The following is a 17,115-nucleotide window of genomic DNA, read 5'->3' as shown; positions in this document are numbered from 1 at the left end:
TCAAGGTTCAAAGTTGATGAGAGACAAATTTTTTTTAATTCCAAATAGATCCACGATTCCTTATATTATGGTGGGATAATTTCATTGGGTTTTGTCTTCATTTACAGCCTAACTTCGTTAAACTCATCACCGGCACCGTCGTAAAAGCGAACGGATAATACTAATTAACATTCCAAATACCAAGTTTTGTAGCTCTTAAGGAGCAAAGGGAATCAAAAGTTCGAAGGGCTGTTAGATAACTCAGTCTGGTAGAAAATACATTCCTCCATCCGGATAAATCTTTACATAAATGAAAAAACATTGCGAAGAAAAGACAAATTAAGTTTTGCGTGGCATTCAAATAAGAATGTTCATTATTATTAACAGTTTGAGCACCGGCCGAATACACATAGAATAGGGTATTATCACCCGGGAGGAATATTGGATTTAACATATTGTACATATAAAGGATTTCTCAAAGACTCCTTTAGTGTTTATAAAAGCTCTAATAATCAATAATTTCATTCATAATTTTCGTTTACTGTTTTCAACATCTCAGAAAAGCTATTTTATTCGATCTTCCAAATCCACCCAACAAGTACACCACGAATCGTGCATTTGTTTTAAATGTTGGTAATCCGAATAGAAATTGAAACGACGCGTATTGCTGTCTATGATTTTTTCCCCTTCTCTAGCCAACCTTGAAATAAATGACGACCGTAAAATGGGGCGACATTTAAATCGTAAGGCGACTTTGATCAGTGGATATATTGTTTATATTTATCTAAATAACTTCTGTTCATTAATAAATTTCGGTAAATTTTAACTGTTTTTTTAATGGTAATGCGGAATACGCTTTAAATGCAATTGTTATATAACTTTATTTCAAGTAAGATTTCAAGAAGTTTGAAATGGAATCGTCAAGCTATTTTTTCAATATAGTGATATACTATTTATTTAATGATAAAAGTAATTTCGTGTAATTTGAATTGTCTTGACATCACTGATATCACTGAGTGTCCATTTTTATGATTTTTACATATTTTAATTTTTTTTAACGAATAATAATAAGTTTTCTCAAATGAGCTGAAATTGATCATTTTACGTACATCTTTTATTGCGAGCGACATGATTTGAACTTATTAATAAAAGTTTTGAGACCGGGCCTACAAATAAATATTTTGTTAAAATACTAGGAAAAGCTGTTATGAAAATTCGGGCTGCTTCCAACCATTACAAAATATTATTTGAAACACTATACAATGAATAATATAAAGTTAAACATCCTTAAAAGCATTTTAGCCAGTTTTCCAGAACAGGAGGAAAAATTTATTTAACAAGCGATAGTAACATGTTGGGACTGGGGATTTCCCCTTAACATAGGGGATTTCAGAATATAAATAAAAAATATAATGAATCAAATGAGCGAGTCTAAAATATTTTATTTTAAAGGTGAGCAAATAAATATGAAGCTTCGTCCTCGAACGATAATGGTGAAGTGATTTATCTAGTAAATCAAATAATTGTTACACAAATTATTGTAAGACGTCACTCCTCATTTTATACACAAGAATTGTTTTTTTTTTTACGTAAAGCGAAACGTTAATGAAAATATATGTATTAAATTTATAAAAAAATGTCTTTAGTAGTAATGTTGTATACTTATATTTTTTAAATCTAAATGAAGAAAAAAAAATGTTCAAAAGAAACGCATAAAATCATGATGTATCAAAGCGACCCCGCTCCGAAGGGTTGACTTTGATCACCAAGTTTTTATTATTTTCTCGCTCACACGTTTAAAGTTCGAAACTGATCAAAGTCACCCCATTCCACTTACTCTACTCGAATCATAAATTTTTACGTAAAAACTATCTCGGCATTCGATGACGTCAAACTTAGTGACGTCATGAGTTGTCTGTTTTTATTTACATCCAAATGACTAGACTTTGATCCTTTACATCTCCCTTATTTCTTAACGAATTTCAATAAAAATAGTACCGATTGTCTCGTGATTTTTCGAGTTAATTTATTAGCTAATAAAAAAAATCCGTGATAATTGCCCATTTACCCTGTGTTTCTTAAAAGGGTCATAATTATGAAAATACTGGGTTAAATCAATCGAAACTTCTCATATTTATTCAAAACAACTCAATTAGTTATTTTAGTATGATAGTTTGTCCAACATTGGCTTTTATGGAAAGCCACGTAGCAATGTTTGCAACTATACAGTGTCTCACTCCTTTTTTGTGCTTTGTATCCCGGAGCCGTGTAAACACGTGAATTGTGTCCCACGCATTGTGTCCCAGGCCCGTGTTTTCACGTATTGTTATGGTTGGAAAGTTTATATGCCGCCATTTTTGTAAAAATCACCTCAAGGTAGTTTACCAACAGCGAAAAAGTACTAATTAAAGTCACTAGATGTCGATAGGATGAATGGATGGATGTCACTGCTCAGGACCTTGTCCGAAAGGCGAGCGAGATGGATCGGCCATGTAATACGTCAAGAAGGCCTCCTGCACGTCATATTGGAGGGGATGACCGAGGGGACACATTCTAGGGGACACCCACGCTGAGGGTACCTGGAGGACCCATTAGAGGACGTGCGCTGCTCATCATATGCTGATTTTAAAAGAGCCGCACACGACAGGGAGGAATGGAGGAGAAGAATGAATGTAATTGCTCCCATCCAATCCCAGGATTGAGACCAGAGAAGAAGATGTCGATAAAATGCACTTTTTTGGACAGCTGGTAAACCACGTGAAAACACGGGACCGGGACACAACGCTTGATTATACAGGGTGTTCTTTAAACCCCGTCACATCCGAAACCACGATGATCAGTATGAGCAAGAAGACATATCGGCACATTTAAATAATTTTTTAGAACGAATACAATTTAAAAAAATAAAATATCAAAAAAGCAAACGGTTGCTTACTTCTGCAGGGATGAAACGAGGAGGGGTAAGAGGGGGAGTCTGATACTGCGCCGCGCTCCCCTCACTTTTCCCCTGCAAAATTAAGCAACCATTTGTTTTTTTAAATATTTTATTTTCAAAAATTGTCAACAAAAATAATCAAGATACGCTGCGACTGTTGTACCAATGCAGTGCTCTATGCACCATTAGGTGCGGAAAAAGAATGATGACGATTATTATCACTATGACTTGAAAAAAATGTAAATTTGAAAATCCCCGTCGAAACATCGAAATTACAACGACGTCACGAGTTCTGGTCGGTGAGTGATTACACACATCCCTTCTAGTCTCTAAACTATTGTAGCCAAGCATACCCTGGAGAAACTCGGTCGGGTAGAGCCAAGGATAAAACCCGCACTCTCAATGTGGTGCTGGACTAAAATGTTGCGGATACCATGGGCAGCCCGTAAGACGAATGTCTCTATAATCCAAGAAATAAGAATTTAAGTCTAAATAACTCCCTGGGGAAGAAATCCAGCCAGTCTGCAAACATTTAGACATAATAAATTTCTTAATAAGATAGCGAAGCTGCCGGTAAAAGCTAGCATAAATATTAAAATGCATAATTTTCTCTTTTCAGAATCAGTTGTCACTTTGACAGTTGAAATCCAAGATGTCTGCGAGCCGTCTGACGTTAGCTGCGCTTGCCGTAATCGTTGTGACGATTTGCGTGCCAACCGCGGAGGGATTTGGAGCCTTATTCAATCGCTTTAGTCCCGAGGTCCTTGCGAATCTGGGCTATGGAGGAGGAATGTACAGGGTAAGACAATTCTTATGACGCATTTAGTGCTGTTTTATCGAGATATTATCGCTAAAGCATCGTTACGGACCAAAACTATTTAGTGCTCACTAGTTCGACCCCATCTAGAATACGCTTCTCCTATTTGGTCTCCATTCTACAGGACTCATATTGACCATATCGAGTCTGTCCAACACCGTTTTCTAAGAAAAGTGGCATGGTAGCTCGGATTACAAAGGGGTAATTATTCCTATTTTGAAATAGAGCAATCTCTTAATCTGTCTTCATTGGAGAGACGTAGAATTGTGATGGACCTTTTATGCATTTTCAAAATACCTCATGCTATAAGTGATGTCCCATCTCTGTTGCAATCAATTTCTTTTCATGTTCCCCAACCGTGTCACCAGAAGTCTAAATCTGCTATTTTTAAAATCTTCTGAGAGCAACTTTGGTTTTTATGCCCCAATGTCCAGAATGTGTAGGTTAGTCAATTCATCACACGACTTGGAATTCTTTGGGATAGATCTTCCGGCTTTTCGTAGATCTCTTCGCAACTAAACGGTATGGGATGAAGTTGGATCGGCATGGTTCAGCTCGAAGTCTTAGGTCTTTCTTTTTTATGAATATTGTATATAATTATTGTTTTGCCCTTGTTTGTCTTTGCTAAATAGTTTTATGTTCTTTTTGTTCAGTTTTTTGCATTTATGTTTCTTCGTGTAACTGTTGTAATTGGCTTAGGCCGTATATATAATAAATAAATAAATAAATTAAACAATATTTTGTAGGATATAATTTTTTCTTCTCAGCTCTTAAAAGGTTGTGGTTGGATTGAATTTCGAGAGAGCGGAGCGTTGATTTTGATAGAATCGGCCAAAGACGGCCGTCATAGTGGTGCGAACAGTCTTCATTGTTTGCCTGTTGCCCACTTTTTCCTGTCAAAGCAGTCAAAATGAGTGCAAACGTGATGTGGACTAGCGAATTGACGAAATGTTGATTGATTTCGTAAGAAATCTCGAAGATTTATGTAATATGCAGAGCAATAAATATAAAACAGCTCGGTAAAATTAAAATTTGTGGAGAAACATCGGGACATCACTTAAAATATAAGGTTCGTCGAAAAGTGTAAAAAATAATAAAATATAAAAATATCACATACTACGAATACCGATAAAAGCACATGAAATGGGTTAAGAAAAATTAATAACATTTTCAAAATCAATATGGATATTGTGGAGAAATGTTTTCATGCATAATTTAAAAAATTAAATTGTTAAAATATGTCTTTCCAAAAACGCGACATGTTTGCCCTTGACAATCGTGACGTCAAGATTTCTGACGATGTTCCTCACAAAGTTTAAAGTTAAATCGAATCGTGACGTATTAGGGGCGTGGCCAATGCACGGAACCGTTTTCGTAGGAATTTTAAATCATGAACAGTACTTTGAGTTTGTCCAAATTTTTGTAGATAAGGACTGGATTCAACTTCCTAGAGAGCTGTAAACATTAACATAAATCAACAGAGATGATTAACATTTTAGAGAAGGTAATATAGGCATCTACAGGGTTTTTGACCTGTAGCAAAAAAAGTGTGACGTTACCCCTAGCCGCTCTAACGTCCAACTGGTCTGAAAGATCCTGACCAAATCGAGACCAATCCGCTGATTTAGTCTTATAAGACCAAGTGTCCGTCCTTATCTGGCTTTGTGTATCAATTCCAATACAAAATGTAATTAATCTATGGTCGCTTGACATCTCACCGGCTTGAACAGTCCGCTCTGTTGTGCGGGTGGCAAGGCCACCTGAAACCAGGGTAAGATCGATGTTGCTTTCTCCACATGGACCCGAAATGGTTTTCGGTTGACCTTCCGAGTTGAGCAAGATCAATCCAGATCCCATCACAAACTCTTCCACTGTATCTTGCCTCGGTGTGCGGCACCGCACCGTGTCGAACCAGATCGCAGAACGTGCATTAAAATCTCCTCCAGTTGTGAATTGGGCGTGTCGTTAAGATAACATTACTGACTGCGGACCCTGGACATGGGGTCTCCGGCATGTTGGGCGTATTTCAAATATACCGAGACAACCACCAACTCAACAGCTCCTAGGTCCAGGGAAATGCAAAGTCTGTAGTCATCGGACAGGTGACGCAACAGCAACGATCTAAGGAAGCGATTCCAGATTGCTATACCTGCACTGGGCAAGTACCTGTTTCCAAGGCTGTAATATCCTCGCCCAGGTATACAGTCTACAGACAGAGTATTTTTTATTTATTTTTTTTGTATTTTTACAATATACATAATAATAAAACAGAGTATTAAAAAAATAAAGCGTAATTACATATCAACGAAATACATATTAATAGAAAAATAGTAAACAAAAAATCCCACAAAGGCATGGCCTGTTCGTGGGTATACAAGAAAATGTTAATGAATTTTTGCTCCTATAATAAATAATGGACAGTTATAATATTTTTTATAACATAAGAAAGAAAAAATAAAATATTCTGTAAAAGATAATATGGGTTTTTTTTTAGTAATTAAAAAAGGAAATAAAAAATAATAAAAAACACAAAAATATTCCTTATTATTAAAGGACAATAAAATAAATCATAGAAAAAAAGAGTTTATATCTTTAGTTTGAATCCAGGACAGTGCATGTTTTTTAAAAGAAGGAAAATTTTGAAAATTTGGAATCAATGAAATATTATTAGTAAAAAATTATAATAGAATTAAAATTTTTGGGCCTATAAAATATGCAGGTCTCTGTGTGAGCCTCGTTTTACAATGTGGTATTTCTAACACACAATTCCTTCTTTGACTTGATCTATTTGAATGACTTGTAAATAAATTTTGGTTCTTAAATATATATTTTAAACATTGAAAACAAGATATTTGTCTTAGATCTAAAAGTTTAGCTTCTTGGAACAATTGGAAGAGGGAAAAGTGCGATTTTTGTGAAGCATTATTGTTCCTGAATGAAAATTAAATCTACTTTATGCGACTCGAATACCCGATGCAACTCAAGAGTCGCAGCCCTAGATCTGCCCAGATTCACCTGCCGTATTTTTAGGTTAATTTTGTTAATCCCTATAATTGGTTTGTCTTATGTATGCGTTTACAGCGGCCAGATATTGTTTACAGATAAGCCGTCACGACCGCCAGATGACACCGCCACCGCTTTCTTTGTTAACATCTTTCCGCCGTCTTATAACCACCGTATTTAACGGCCGCTAGATAATGGCACCGCTTTCCTCGAAAACCAAAGCTTAAGCATCACAATTTTCAATAGAGGTTTTAGTAGTGCGTCGGTAGACGTTTATACTAAAAACAATAATCCAATGTCGACAAAGACTTGATTATTAAAGTGTATCATTCTCGGGATTGCTGCATTTTGACTATGTATCGTACAAGATGTCCTCAACATAAAATAGTTGGCTTAATCTTATTGCAATATTTTGAATTTGTCCAAATGTTTGTAGACAAAATAAGTGAGATTTCACACCCTAGGAAGTCATTCAGATTAACAAATTACAACAGGGATGGAGAACATTTTAGAGAAAGGAATATGGTATAATATGGAATAAGTCTAGGCTTACAAGATATTTTATCTAGAAAGGGGTGCTGCGTTGGTTTGGACGTGCAGAGCGAATAGACAGCGAAAGAACGGCTAAAAAGATCTGCGATGTGAATGTTCATGGATGCAGAAAACGAGAAAGACGAGAAAGAAAAACATGTCACGATCAAGTCCACCAAATACTTGAAGATACATATGTCAAGAGTAGGAATATTTGGCACGCGTGCATGAAAAGATTATATGACATTCTATCCTCTCTGCCTACCCCTGCGGAGAAACGTGGTGATGGTTTGTTTGTTTATTTGAACAAACTTAAAATATTGTAATAAAACCAACTGGTCTAAAAAAAGTTTAAAAATTGGAAAATTATTTTCAGGCGTTGCCTATTATGTGAAATAATTCGATCAGTAAAATCTCCTCACAAAAATAAAGGTTTCAGCTTTTTAACTTCACTAAAGTCAACAGATGGAAGAATTGAAGAAATATAGATTTGCAAACATAGGCGAAATTACTTTCTCTAAAATGTACTCCATCACTGTTATAATTTGTTGAGCAATCTAATTGCGCGTCGAGGGACTCGAAAGTGAATCCTTTCAAGGATTATATTTCAATATATGGTTTTCTTTGCTTCAGCGACTAAACGAGGGCTACGGAGGTTCTGAAGATGGCCAGCTGTCCGAGGAGCCGGAGGATCCCTGCTACGGTAAACGCTGCACAGCCAACGAGCACTGCTGTCCTGGATCCGTCTGCGTGGACGTTGATGGAGGTAATGTCCTTCAATATTTTTATTTATTTAATTATCGCAAATTTCGACATCATCGAACACTTATCCGCACCCGATGATACATAGGGAAATAAATTGTAAACCAAAACTGCGTATTATAGTTAACTTTGCCATGAAAATTGTTTTTATCAAAGCATATTTTTTTCAACTTATAATATTAGAAATCAAACGCTGATTTGAGTCTACTGAACACTTTATTTTATTTTTACAAATATAAAAACAAAAATTTCGTGACAATTGTTTCGCCTTGTTAGGGCATTTTCAAACGAATTCGTAAAAATAATATAAAGTGTTCAGTAGACTCAAATCAGTGTTTGATTTCTAATATTATAAGTTTAAATATGGAGTTCGACAAAATAAACACCAAATCAATAAATACATATTTTTTTATTTCTGTTCGCGTTCAATCGCGGGATTAAATATGCTAAAGCTGCATGCAATATTTGCGCAGTGTATGGTGACGATTTTAATGGCGTATTCTTTTTGTTTTGTCCATTTCATTTGAAAAAAACGGACTCAACTTATGTTAACACAAACAAATTTGTTTATTACAATATTTGAGTTTGTCCAAATGTATTTAGACAAAAGACTGGATTTCACCCCCTTGGGAGTCATCTCTTCACAACATTTTCAGGCGTTGCCTAGTAGGCAATTTGGTTCAGCTGGATGAATCTCACCCACGTGATAAAGGTTTCAGCTCTTTAACTTCACTAAAATCAACAAATGGAAGAAATGAAGAAATATGGATGTTCAAACATAGGCAAAATGGTGAATGTTACACAGTGTATAAACTGACCACTTAAACCAGCCAATGACAGGTCATAAGCCCTGTAAATGCCTAGACTTCCATATTCTCTTTCTAAGCTATTCTCCATCCCTATTGTAATTTGTTAAATTTGTTCATTATTTTACAACAAATAAGTCCACAATTCATAGCATCTTCAACGTGCACTGCGCAAATATCGTGAGCATCATTGCCAGCTTTATATTCTGGATTGAACGCGAACAGAAGGGTTGTTAAAAATGCTCAGATTTGTCTACTTGACGGGGCGGATGTTACACAGTATGTAAAGTGGACACTTAAATCTGCCAACAACAGCTCATAAGCACTAAAAAGGCCTAAACTTCCATATTCTCTTCTCAAAGATGCTTTCCCTCTCTGTTGCAACAAATTTAGATCTAAATAACTCCCTAGGGAGTAAATCCAGCCCGTCTGCAAACATTTGTACATACTAAAAACATGGTCAAATTAACTTACTGGTATAAGAAGTAAAAAAATTGAAAAATTGTTTTCGGGCGTTGCCTAGTAGGTGAATTGGTTTAGTCGGCTGAATCTTACCCACATGATAAAGGTTTCAGCTCTTTTACTTCTCACAAGGATACTGTCTTTCTTTGGACATATTGCTAGACGTGAGCCAGACAATCTAGAAAAGGCAATAATGTCTAGCCGAGTTGAAGGTAGGAGAAGCCGGCGTACAATCCCATATAGATGGACTGACCAAATAAAGGTGGCTAAGGGGCTAAAATTTGATGAGTCAGTACGTCGGGCTGAGGACAGACTGGAGTGGAACAGACTAATTAGATGTGTTCATGGTGATCACGATTCTCAGCCATGAGGGACCGACTTGGAAGAAAACTTCTCACAAGTCAACAGATGGAAGAGATAAGGAAATGTGAATGTTCAAACTTGAGCAGAATGTTGAATGTAACACATTGTGTTAAGTGGCCACTTAAATCAGCTCATAACATGTCATAAGCCCTGTAAATGCCCAGACTTCTATATCCCCTTCTCTATAAAGTTCTTAATCTCTGTTGTAATATATATATTTTTTTATTTTATTTTATTATTTTTTCACGCCGATAAGGCTTTTACATACATGAAAGTTTTACAAAATATAAGTATATAAACAACATTCAATTTAAAAAATACAATATAAAGCAACAAAAATAGAACAGTGTTAAGAAGTAAAGTTGGTATAAAAAAAAGATTAATATTAATATTAATAACTCTCTTGGGATTATATCAAACTAAAACTCCGCAAGCAACTTGCCAAGACATATGTATGGAGCATATTGATGTACGGTTGTGAGACATGGTGCCTTACCAAAAGAGATAAAAAAAGACTAGAGGCCTTCGAGATGTGGTGCTATAGAAAAATATAATCAATTTGCTGGAGAGACCACATCACTAATGACGAGGTTCTCAGCAGTATTGAAGAAAGTAGGCACCTAATCAAAACCACCTCAGAGAGGCGAGCCCGATGGATCGGCCACATTATGCGCCATGGGGGTCTCCTGCACGACATCATAGAGGGAATGGCTGAGGGGACAAATTATAGAGGGCGCCCCCGACGGGAATATTTAGAGCAAGTGTGCGAAGATTTTAACTGCGCCTCATATGTCGAGCTGAAGAGGGCTGCAGAAAATAGAGACCAATGGAGGACGAGATGCAGGACTTAGCTGCAAACCAATCCCCAGGATTGAGACTGCAAAGAAAAGGGGATTGCATCCAGTTCATGTCTACAAAAATTTGAACGCACTCAAGATTTTATTAATTTTAAATTGTCGTGTAGATTTTAGCGATAAGTATGAAACAGGGCTAATGATTTTAAAATGATCGGAAGCGCCATTATGCGAGTCGAAAGCGTAATTAATGATTCTACCCTTAAAGGAAATAAAATTATGTCTTTGACCTCTACAATTCAAATTCAACCCGATGTTTCCCGCTGTTATCTAAATCGCCATAATTTAAATTGATCGCTTCTTTAGAATGGCTAATGACGCCATAAAACTCTGTTTACGTGGTAAAGAAATAATATATATAAAACGTTGTCTGACGTCATCGAAATACGCTAAAACTAATGTGATTATTGATATCTCAAAATAGATTGAGAACTTTGCTAAGGGAATATTTAAGTCCTGTGCCTCGATTATGATGGGAAGATAAAAATGTATCTTCACCTTGACGGTATAGTTAAAGATAAATTCCCTATAGCGATTATAAAGATATACTACAAACCCCCCCCCCCCCCTTTAAGTTTTGGGTAGGTACATCGATATGAAACAAGGGGAAACGTACGTCACGGTAGACATACCTACGCTCTAAAATGACATAGCTTCAGTATGACGTCATAGTACATCGGTTTATACCGACGGGTCTAGAACCCCTCGATACGTTTATCTACGCATTAAAAGTGTCAAAAGTTTAGTTCCACCGATCAATTTTCCCTTTAATTATGATTTATTAAAATTTTTAATCGTCTTGCGGTTGGCACTTTTTTTCTTGAAAGCCTATTAAAAAATGAGAAAGAAATAAGTAAATTTTGAAGTCGAATTAAATTCCGACATAACTGTCAATTTAATAAAACGAACGCCTTAATGTAAAACAATGTCGGTAGATTCTGTCCTATAAACAAATAAAAGTATCTAGGCGTTAGAAACTTACCACTCTAAAAAAATAATTTAGTTATTATATTTTTTCCATTTGTTTTACTATCTTTCCGAGTTTATGGATCGAAACGTTTAAGGAGCCGGCTTTATAGTCGATCGGTAGATACATACAGACGATCGTTAAGCGTACCGTGCACGATAAGCGTGCGATGGGTGATTTCCAAAAGTTATACAAAATTAATGTTCAAGCGAGCATGTTTTGCTTGAATTAAGATTTATTGGAGTCCAGAGCACAGAAGTCTGTTTAAACTATATATGAGAACTATTTTAAATGTTAATGACGTAAAGAGCGCGGACTAATTGTTTGCGGTCATTTCATTGGCTTGTTTCGATCATATGATGTCGATATGACAAGTAGGTAGAACGTACCGAGGTAAGATACAGATAGTACAGAAGTCTAGTGTACCGTCTCGATATATACAAACGAAGAAAGCGATAATAATCGAGGCACAGGAGCCTTATGCTGAAAATATGCGACATTTTGTCACCCACTCGACAATAGTCGATTGGACATCTCGATTGCTTCGTCATAATGCTATTCCTGAAAACCCTCCGACCATTTGATTACAAATACCAGGGGTGGGCTGCCAATTTTTTAACAAGGGGCTCACGGGGGGAGGTGGTTGGGAGGGCGGTTCGTGTGATGGGTGGAGGGGGAAGGGGGAGGTGTATTATTTTGTTCTAAATATACACCAATACATAATAATCAAAAATAATTAAAAATACTTAATATGCACATCAAACGACAAAATATACATATGATTTGTTTTTTTTATGGTAGAAAAATATTTCATTCAACAAATCAAATATTTAATATTAATTGTACTTACCTATCTCAGATTTCAAAAGTGTTCTAAGATTGGCAGCTCCCCGGGGAGTTGAATCCAGTCCTTGTCTACAAAAATTTCGACAAACTCAAAATATTGTTGATAAATTACCTGGTCCATGAAGAAGTATAGAAATTGAAAAAATAATATTTTCAGGCGTTGCCTAGTATGTAGGTGAAATAATTCAATTAGATGAATCTCACCCGCATGAATAAAGGTTTCAGCTCTTTAACTTCACAAACATCAACAGATGAATGAATTGAGGGAATATAGATGTTCAAATATGGGCAGAATGGTGATTGTTACACAGTGTGTAAATTGGCCACTTAAACCAGCCATTGACAGGTCATAAGCCCTGTAGATGCCTGGACTTCTATATTACCTTCTCTTAAATGTTCTCCATCTCTGTTGTAATATGTTAATATAAGCAGCTCCCCGGGGAGTTGAATCCAGTCCTTGTCTACAAAAATTTGGACAAACTCAAAATATTGTTGATAAATTACCTGGTCCATGAAGAAGTATAGAAATTGAAAAAAATAATATTTTCAGGCGTTGCCTAGTATGTAGGTGAAATAATTCAATTAGATGAATCTCACCCGCATAAATAAAGGTTTCAGCTCTTTAACTTCACAAACATCAACAGATGAAAGAATTGAGGGAATATAGATGTTCAAATATGGGCAGAATGGTGATTGTTACACAGTGTGTAAAGTGGCCACTTAAACCAGCCATTGACAGGTCATAAGCCCTGTAGATGCCTGGACTTCTATATTACCTTCTCTTAAATGTTCTCCATCTCTGTTGTAATATGTTAACAGATATATTTGTTGCACATTTGTTGATACGCCATCATCATAACATTGATCAGTGTTGTAAATTTTAAGTTAAAATATAACAAAAATACCCACTCATCATTATTCTACTACAAACACGAGTGCCGAGCATTTTACTAGAAGGTGGTTTGACAGCTGAAGTTATGATGTCACATTAAACTGGCAATGTCGAGTGCTTTGAGGCACTCGAGATAAAATCGATTGGTTTTCAATCGACTGCATTATTTATTCATTCAACACTTTATATACATACATATACAATGTATATTCGTATAAGGGCGGGCAAGTAGAAGAATTTGGGTATCTGGGAAGCATGTTTTCAAGAGATGGAAGTGTAGAAAAAGATGTTGAAAGAAGAGTGAATGCGGGCAACAAAATGAACGGAGCACTAAGCACAGTAATTTCTAATAAAAATATGTCAATCGAAGCTAAACTGGCAGTGCACAACGGAGTTTTAGTCCCAACACTTATGTATGGAAGTGAAACATGGAACTGGCAGAGGAAGGATGAAAGCCGAGTGAACGCGGTTGAATTGCGATCTCTTAGACGAATGTGTGAGAAATCAATGTATGACAGGGTTACGAATGATGAAATCAGGCGAGAGTGTAAATCTGAGACAAGTATAATTGATAAAATTAGTGTAAGGATGTCTTTCTTTACAAATCAGCTAAAGAATCTGTATAGTTAGCCTATGCTTTTTACTTAATCTAAAAAATCTATCATCTGTCTTTGCTGCTTATTTCTGTTCCTTATATTTTTTTATTCCTTTGTAAAAATTTCTTTTAATTGTAATGTTTATAATGGACTTTGTCCGTAAATAAATAAATAAATAAATAAATAAAATTAAGAAAGGGTCTCTGAGATGGTTTGGTCACGTAGAACGAATGGACGACGAGAGAATGGTAAAACAAGGATATATGTCGAAAGTGAACGGCAACGTTAGACGAGGACGACCGAGGAAGACGTGGCATGATCAGATAAACCAAAATCTTAAGTCTGGTCAAGTCATAGGCGGCCTCCGTGGTGTAGTGGTCAAGACGCTTGACTCACGCACGGAAGGTTCCGGGTTCGATTCCCGGTGAGAAAACAAAATTTAAAAATGTGATTTTTCTCAAGCCTGGGTGCTCTGTGATGTAATTCACCACTGTAATTAGGCCTCCTAGCCTGTTGTGGTGCAAAAAAAAAAATATGTACATATGTAATATGCCAAAAGCAGACAGAACCGAAGGGCATGTATGACAAGATGTATGAATGTGGAAGAGGCTAGGATTGTATGCCAGGATAGACGTGTGTGGCGGTCCATTCGGTAGAAGTAGTAGTAGTAAGGGCGGGCATATTGCCTTAAGGCAATTTTTTCCTACCGACCCAATCCGTTCAGTTTGAGAAAATTACAAGCACATGGACGTATTGAATCTTACAATTTTACACAAAATTAAAAACAAAGATTCAAAAATAAAAAAATATATACAAAATTAACACTATAATATGAAGAGAGGAGAGAGGATGGGAAGTAAAGAAGAAGAATAAAGGAACAATTTAAACATTCAGATAGTGACATTTCAATCTTGACTTAAATGTAAATAAAGAAGGGGCGTCTCTAACATAAGTAGGTAGATTATTCCACAATTGAGCAGCTACCAATGTGAAAGAGGAGGCAAGAAAATTAGAGCGATGAAAGGGTATTAAAAGCGTTCTCTCGTTACTAGAACGAAGAGATAGTCCGTTTTGTGATAAAGGTTGGAGAGCTCTCTCAAATAAACAGGCGAAGTAGGATTATTTAAAATATTGTGAAAAAGTGATAGAACGTGAATGTTTCTTCTATGCCTGATACTGAGCCAGTGTAGTTGCGTGCGATATTCGGTTATGTGGTCAAGTTTGCGAAGGTCAAAGATATATCGTATACAAACATTTTTCAATCGTTCTAACTTATCTAGTAATTCAAAGTTAGCATCTGGATAGCATACATTCGCATAGTCAAGGAGTGGAAGAAGAAAGCTCTGGACTAATGTTTGGTTAACATTAATTGGCAACAAATTCTGTAATCTTTTGAGTGAGTGCAAACTGCTATAAAGTTTACGACTAACTTCGTTAACTTGATCGCGCCACGCTAAATGCTCATGAATGATAATACCTATGTTTTTTACTTTCATTCATTCGTATGGGTGGTTCAAGAATGCTGTCACTCGTCGAATTTAGGAAGTCGCACACGATTCTAAAGACGAATGAGTCCAGCATAAGGCTCCAGGCACACAGAATTTATCGCCTGCCAGTGTCAGGTTCAAGTGTGTATAATATTTCCGTGTTCGAGAGGATAAAGATACAGTCATGTGTGTGAAATAAACCCATATTTAGGAGGTTCGAACGCAACGACGCCGACGTACGTAAAGGAACGGCTTAGGGGGCAAACCCCCCATCGAAAAGTAGTTTACACTAGATAACGACAGTGTTCAGTAGCTCAATCATAAATAACTATCAACGTTTAAATTAAAACATTTAAGTTTGTAAGTGAAAATTCTTGATGGAAGTTCATTGTAATTTATTATATAAATAAAACACGAGTGATACTTTAATCCACAAATTTGGAATATCCAGTGACCGGTTTCATCGCTTTCGCGACATCTTCGAGACTGGTATCTTTATTAAAAAGTTAAATGTATTTATACAGAACAGAGGTAAGGATACATAATTCAAAGTTATATGTAAGTAAATTAAATAAAGTTATTTTTATCTTAAGGATCATTGGCGGCCTCCGTGGTGTAGTGGTCAAGACGCTTGACTCACGCACGGAAGGTTCCGGGTTCGATTCCCGGTGAGAACACAAAAATTAAATGTGATTTTTCTCAAGCCTGGGTGTTCTGTGATGTAATTCACCACTGTAATTGGGCCTCCGGCCTGTTGTGGTGCAAAAATAAAATAAAAATAAAAATAAAATAAAAAATTATCAACAAATTTTCTATGGGTTAACTAATGAATGGATATAATGCTATTTTAATGAGTTTAAGTATTTTATTTTCGGTCACTGGATATTCCAAATTTGTGGATTAAAGTATCACTCGTGTTTTATCTATATAATAAAAAACGTTTACATTTGTGGCAACAGAGAAGTAAAACATTTTTGAGAAGGGAGAATGGGAGTCAGGGCATTTACAGGGCTTATGACCTGTCATTGGCTGGTTAAGTGGCCACTTTACACACTGTGTAACATTCACCATTCTGCCGAGCAGAAAGAATGCACAAAGAAATTGTCTCGCTCACAGTAAAGCAGCAAATTATATATTTTATATTATAATTTTGTATTACTACTAAAATCGCTTTAATGAAATTTTATCGACTTCTCTTGGTTTAAAATCTTCTCCTTATATTGCTTTTTCAAATTTTAAAGATTACTTGCTATACTTGTTATTCCTTCTTTATTTTTTCTTTTTTCTCTGCTGCCATTGGCATGTCCTTATACTTTTAAACTACTTTTAATTGCTTATATTATATATGTTAATAAAATCAATATATTGCTGCTCTTACTATAATGTGTCATTAATTTTAAAGATGTTTTTTAAATTGACCTAAATTTAAATTTACTGTCTTATATTTCACTTAAAGATTCTTCTCATCGTTTCTTTGAATCCCTTAAAATAAATATACGTTTATGTTTTTCCTTTTTTAAAAAAATGTTATTACTATTTTATTTTATTTTTACATCTGAGTATGTTTTTCATTCATTATTTCCATTCTTAATTCTTAATTACTCTTACAAATTTTCTTCATTTTGAATATTATTTTCATTTGTAAATACTCACTACAAACTACAAACCTTAAAATATTTTTTTTTCACATAAATTTTAATTTTTAAAGAACTTTCATTTATGTTTTCTTTTTCCTTCTCTTTTTTATACTTTCATAATTAACCTTACATTTAATTGCTTTTTAATATGGAAACTTCACTGGTCCAAGTCCAATTG

The 17,115-nt window shown here is 35.6% G+C and overlaps 1 protein-coding gene across 1 annotated transcript in view; it reads left to right on the top strand.

Annotated features, from left to right (window-relative positions):
• spab (space blanket) overlaps window positions 1-17,115 on the top strand; it is an 83,267-nt gene that overhangs the window by 10,189 nt on the left and 55,963 nt on the right. Inside the window, exons 2-3 of the mRNA XM_088242482.1 lie at window positions 3,534-3,713; window positions 7,899-8,031. Of these exons, the coding sequence (XP_088098608.1) occupies window positions 3,567-3,713; window positions 7,899-8,031 (280 nt within the window). The 5' untranslated portion in view covers window positions 3,534-3,566. The remainder of the gene's footprint in view (window positions 1-3,533; window positions 3,714-7,898; window positions 8,032-17,115) is intronic.

Source organism: Micrasema longulum, unplaced genomic scaffold (assembly GCF_059751315.1).
Source record: "Micrasema longulum isolate JH-2025_06_02 unplaced genomic scaffold, ASM5975131v1 h1tg000140l, whole genome shotgun sequence".
NCBI classification, from domain to species: domain Eukaryota; kingdom Metazoa; phylum Arthropoda; class Insecta; order Trichoptera; family Brachycentridae; genus Micrasema; species Micrasema longulum.
The sequence above is the reverse complement of the archived record's forward strand: the minus strand, read 5'-3'. Positions and strand labels throughout refer to the sequence as shown.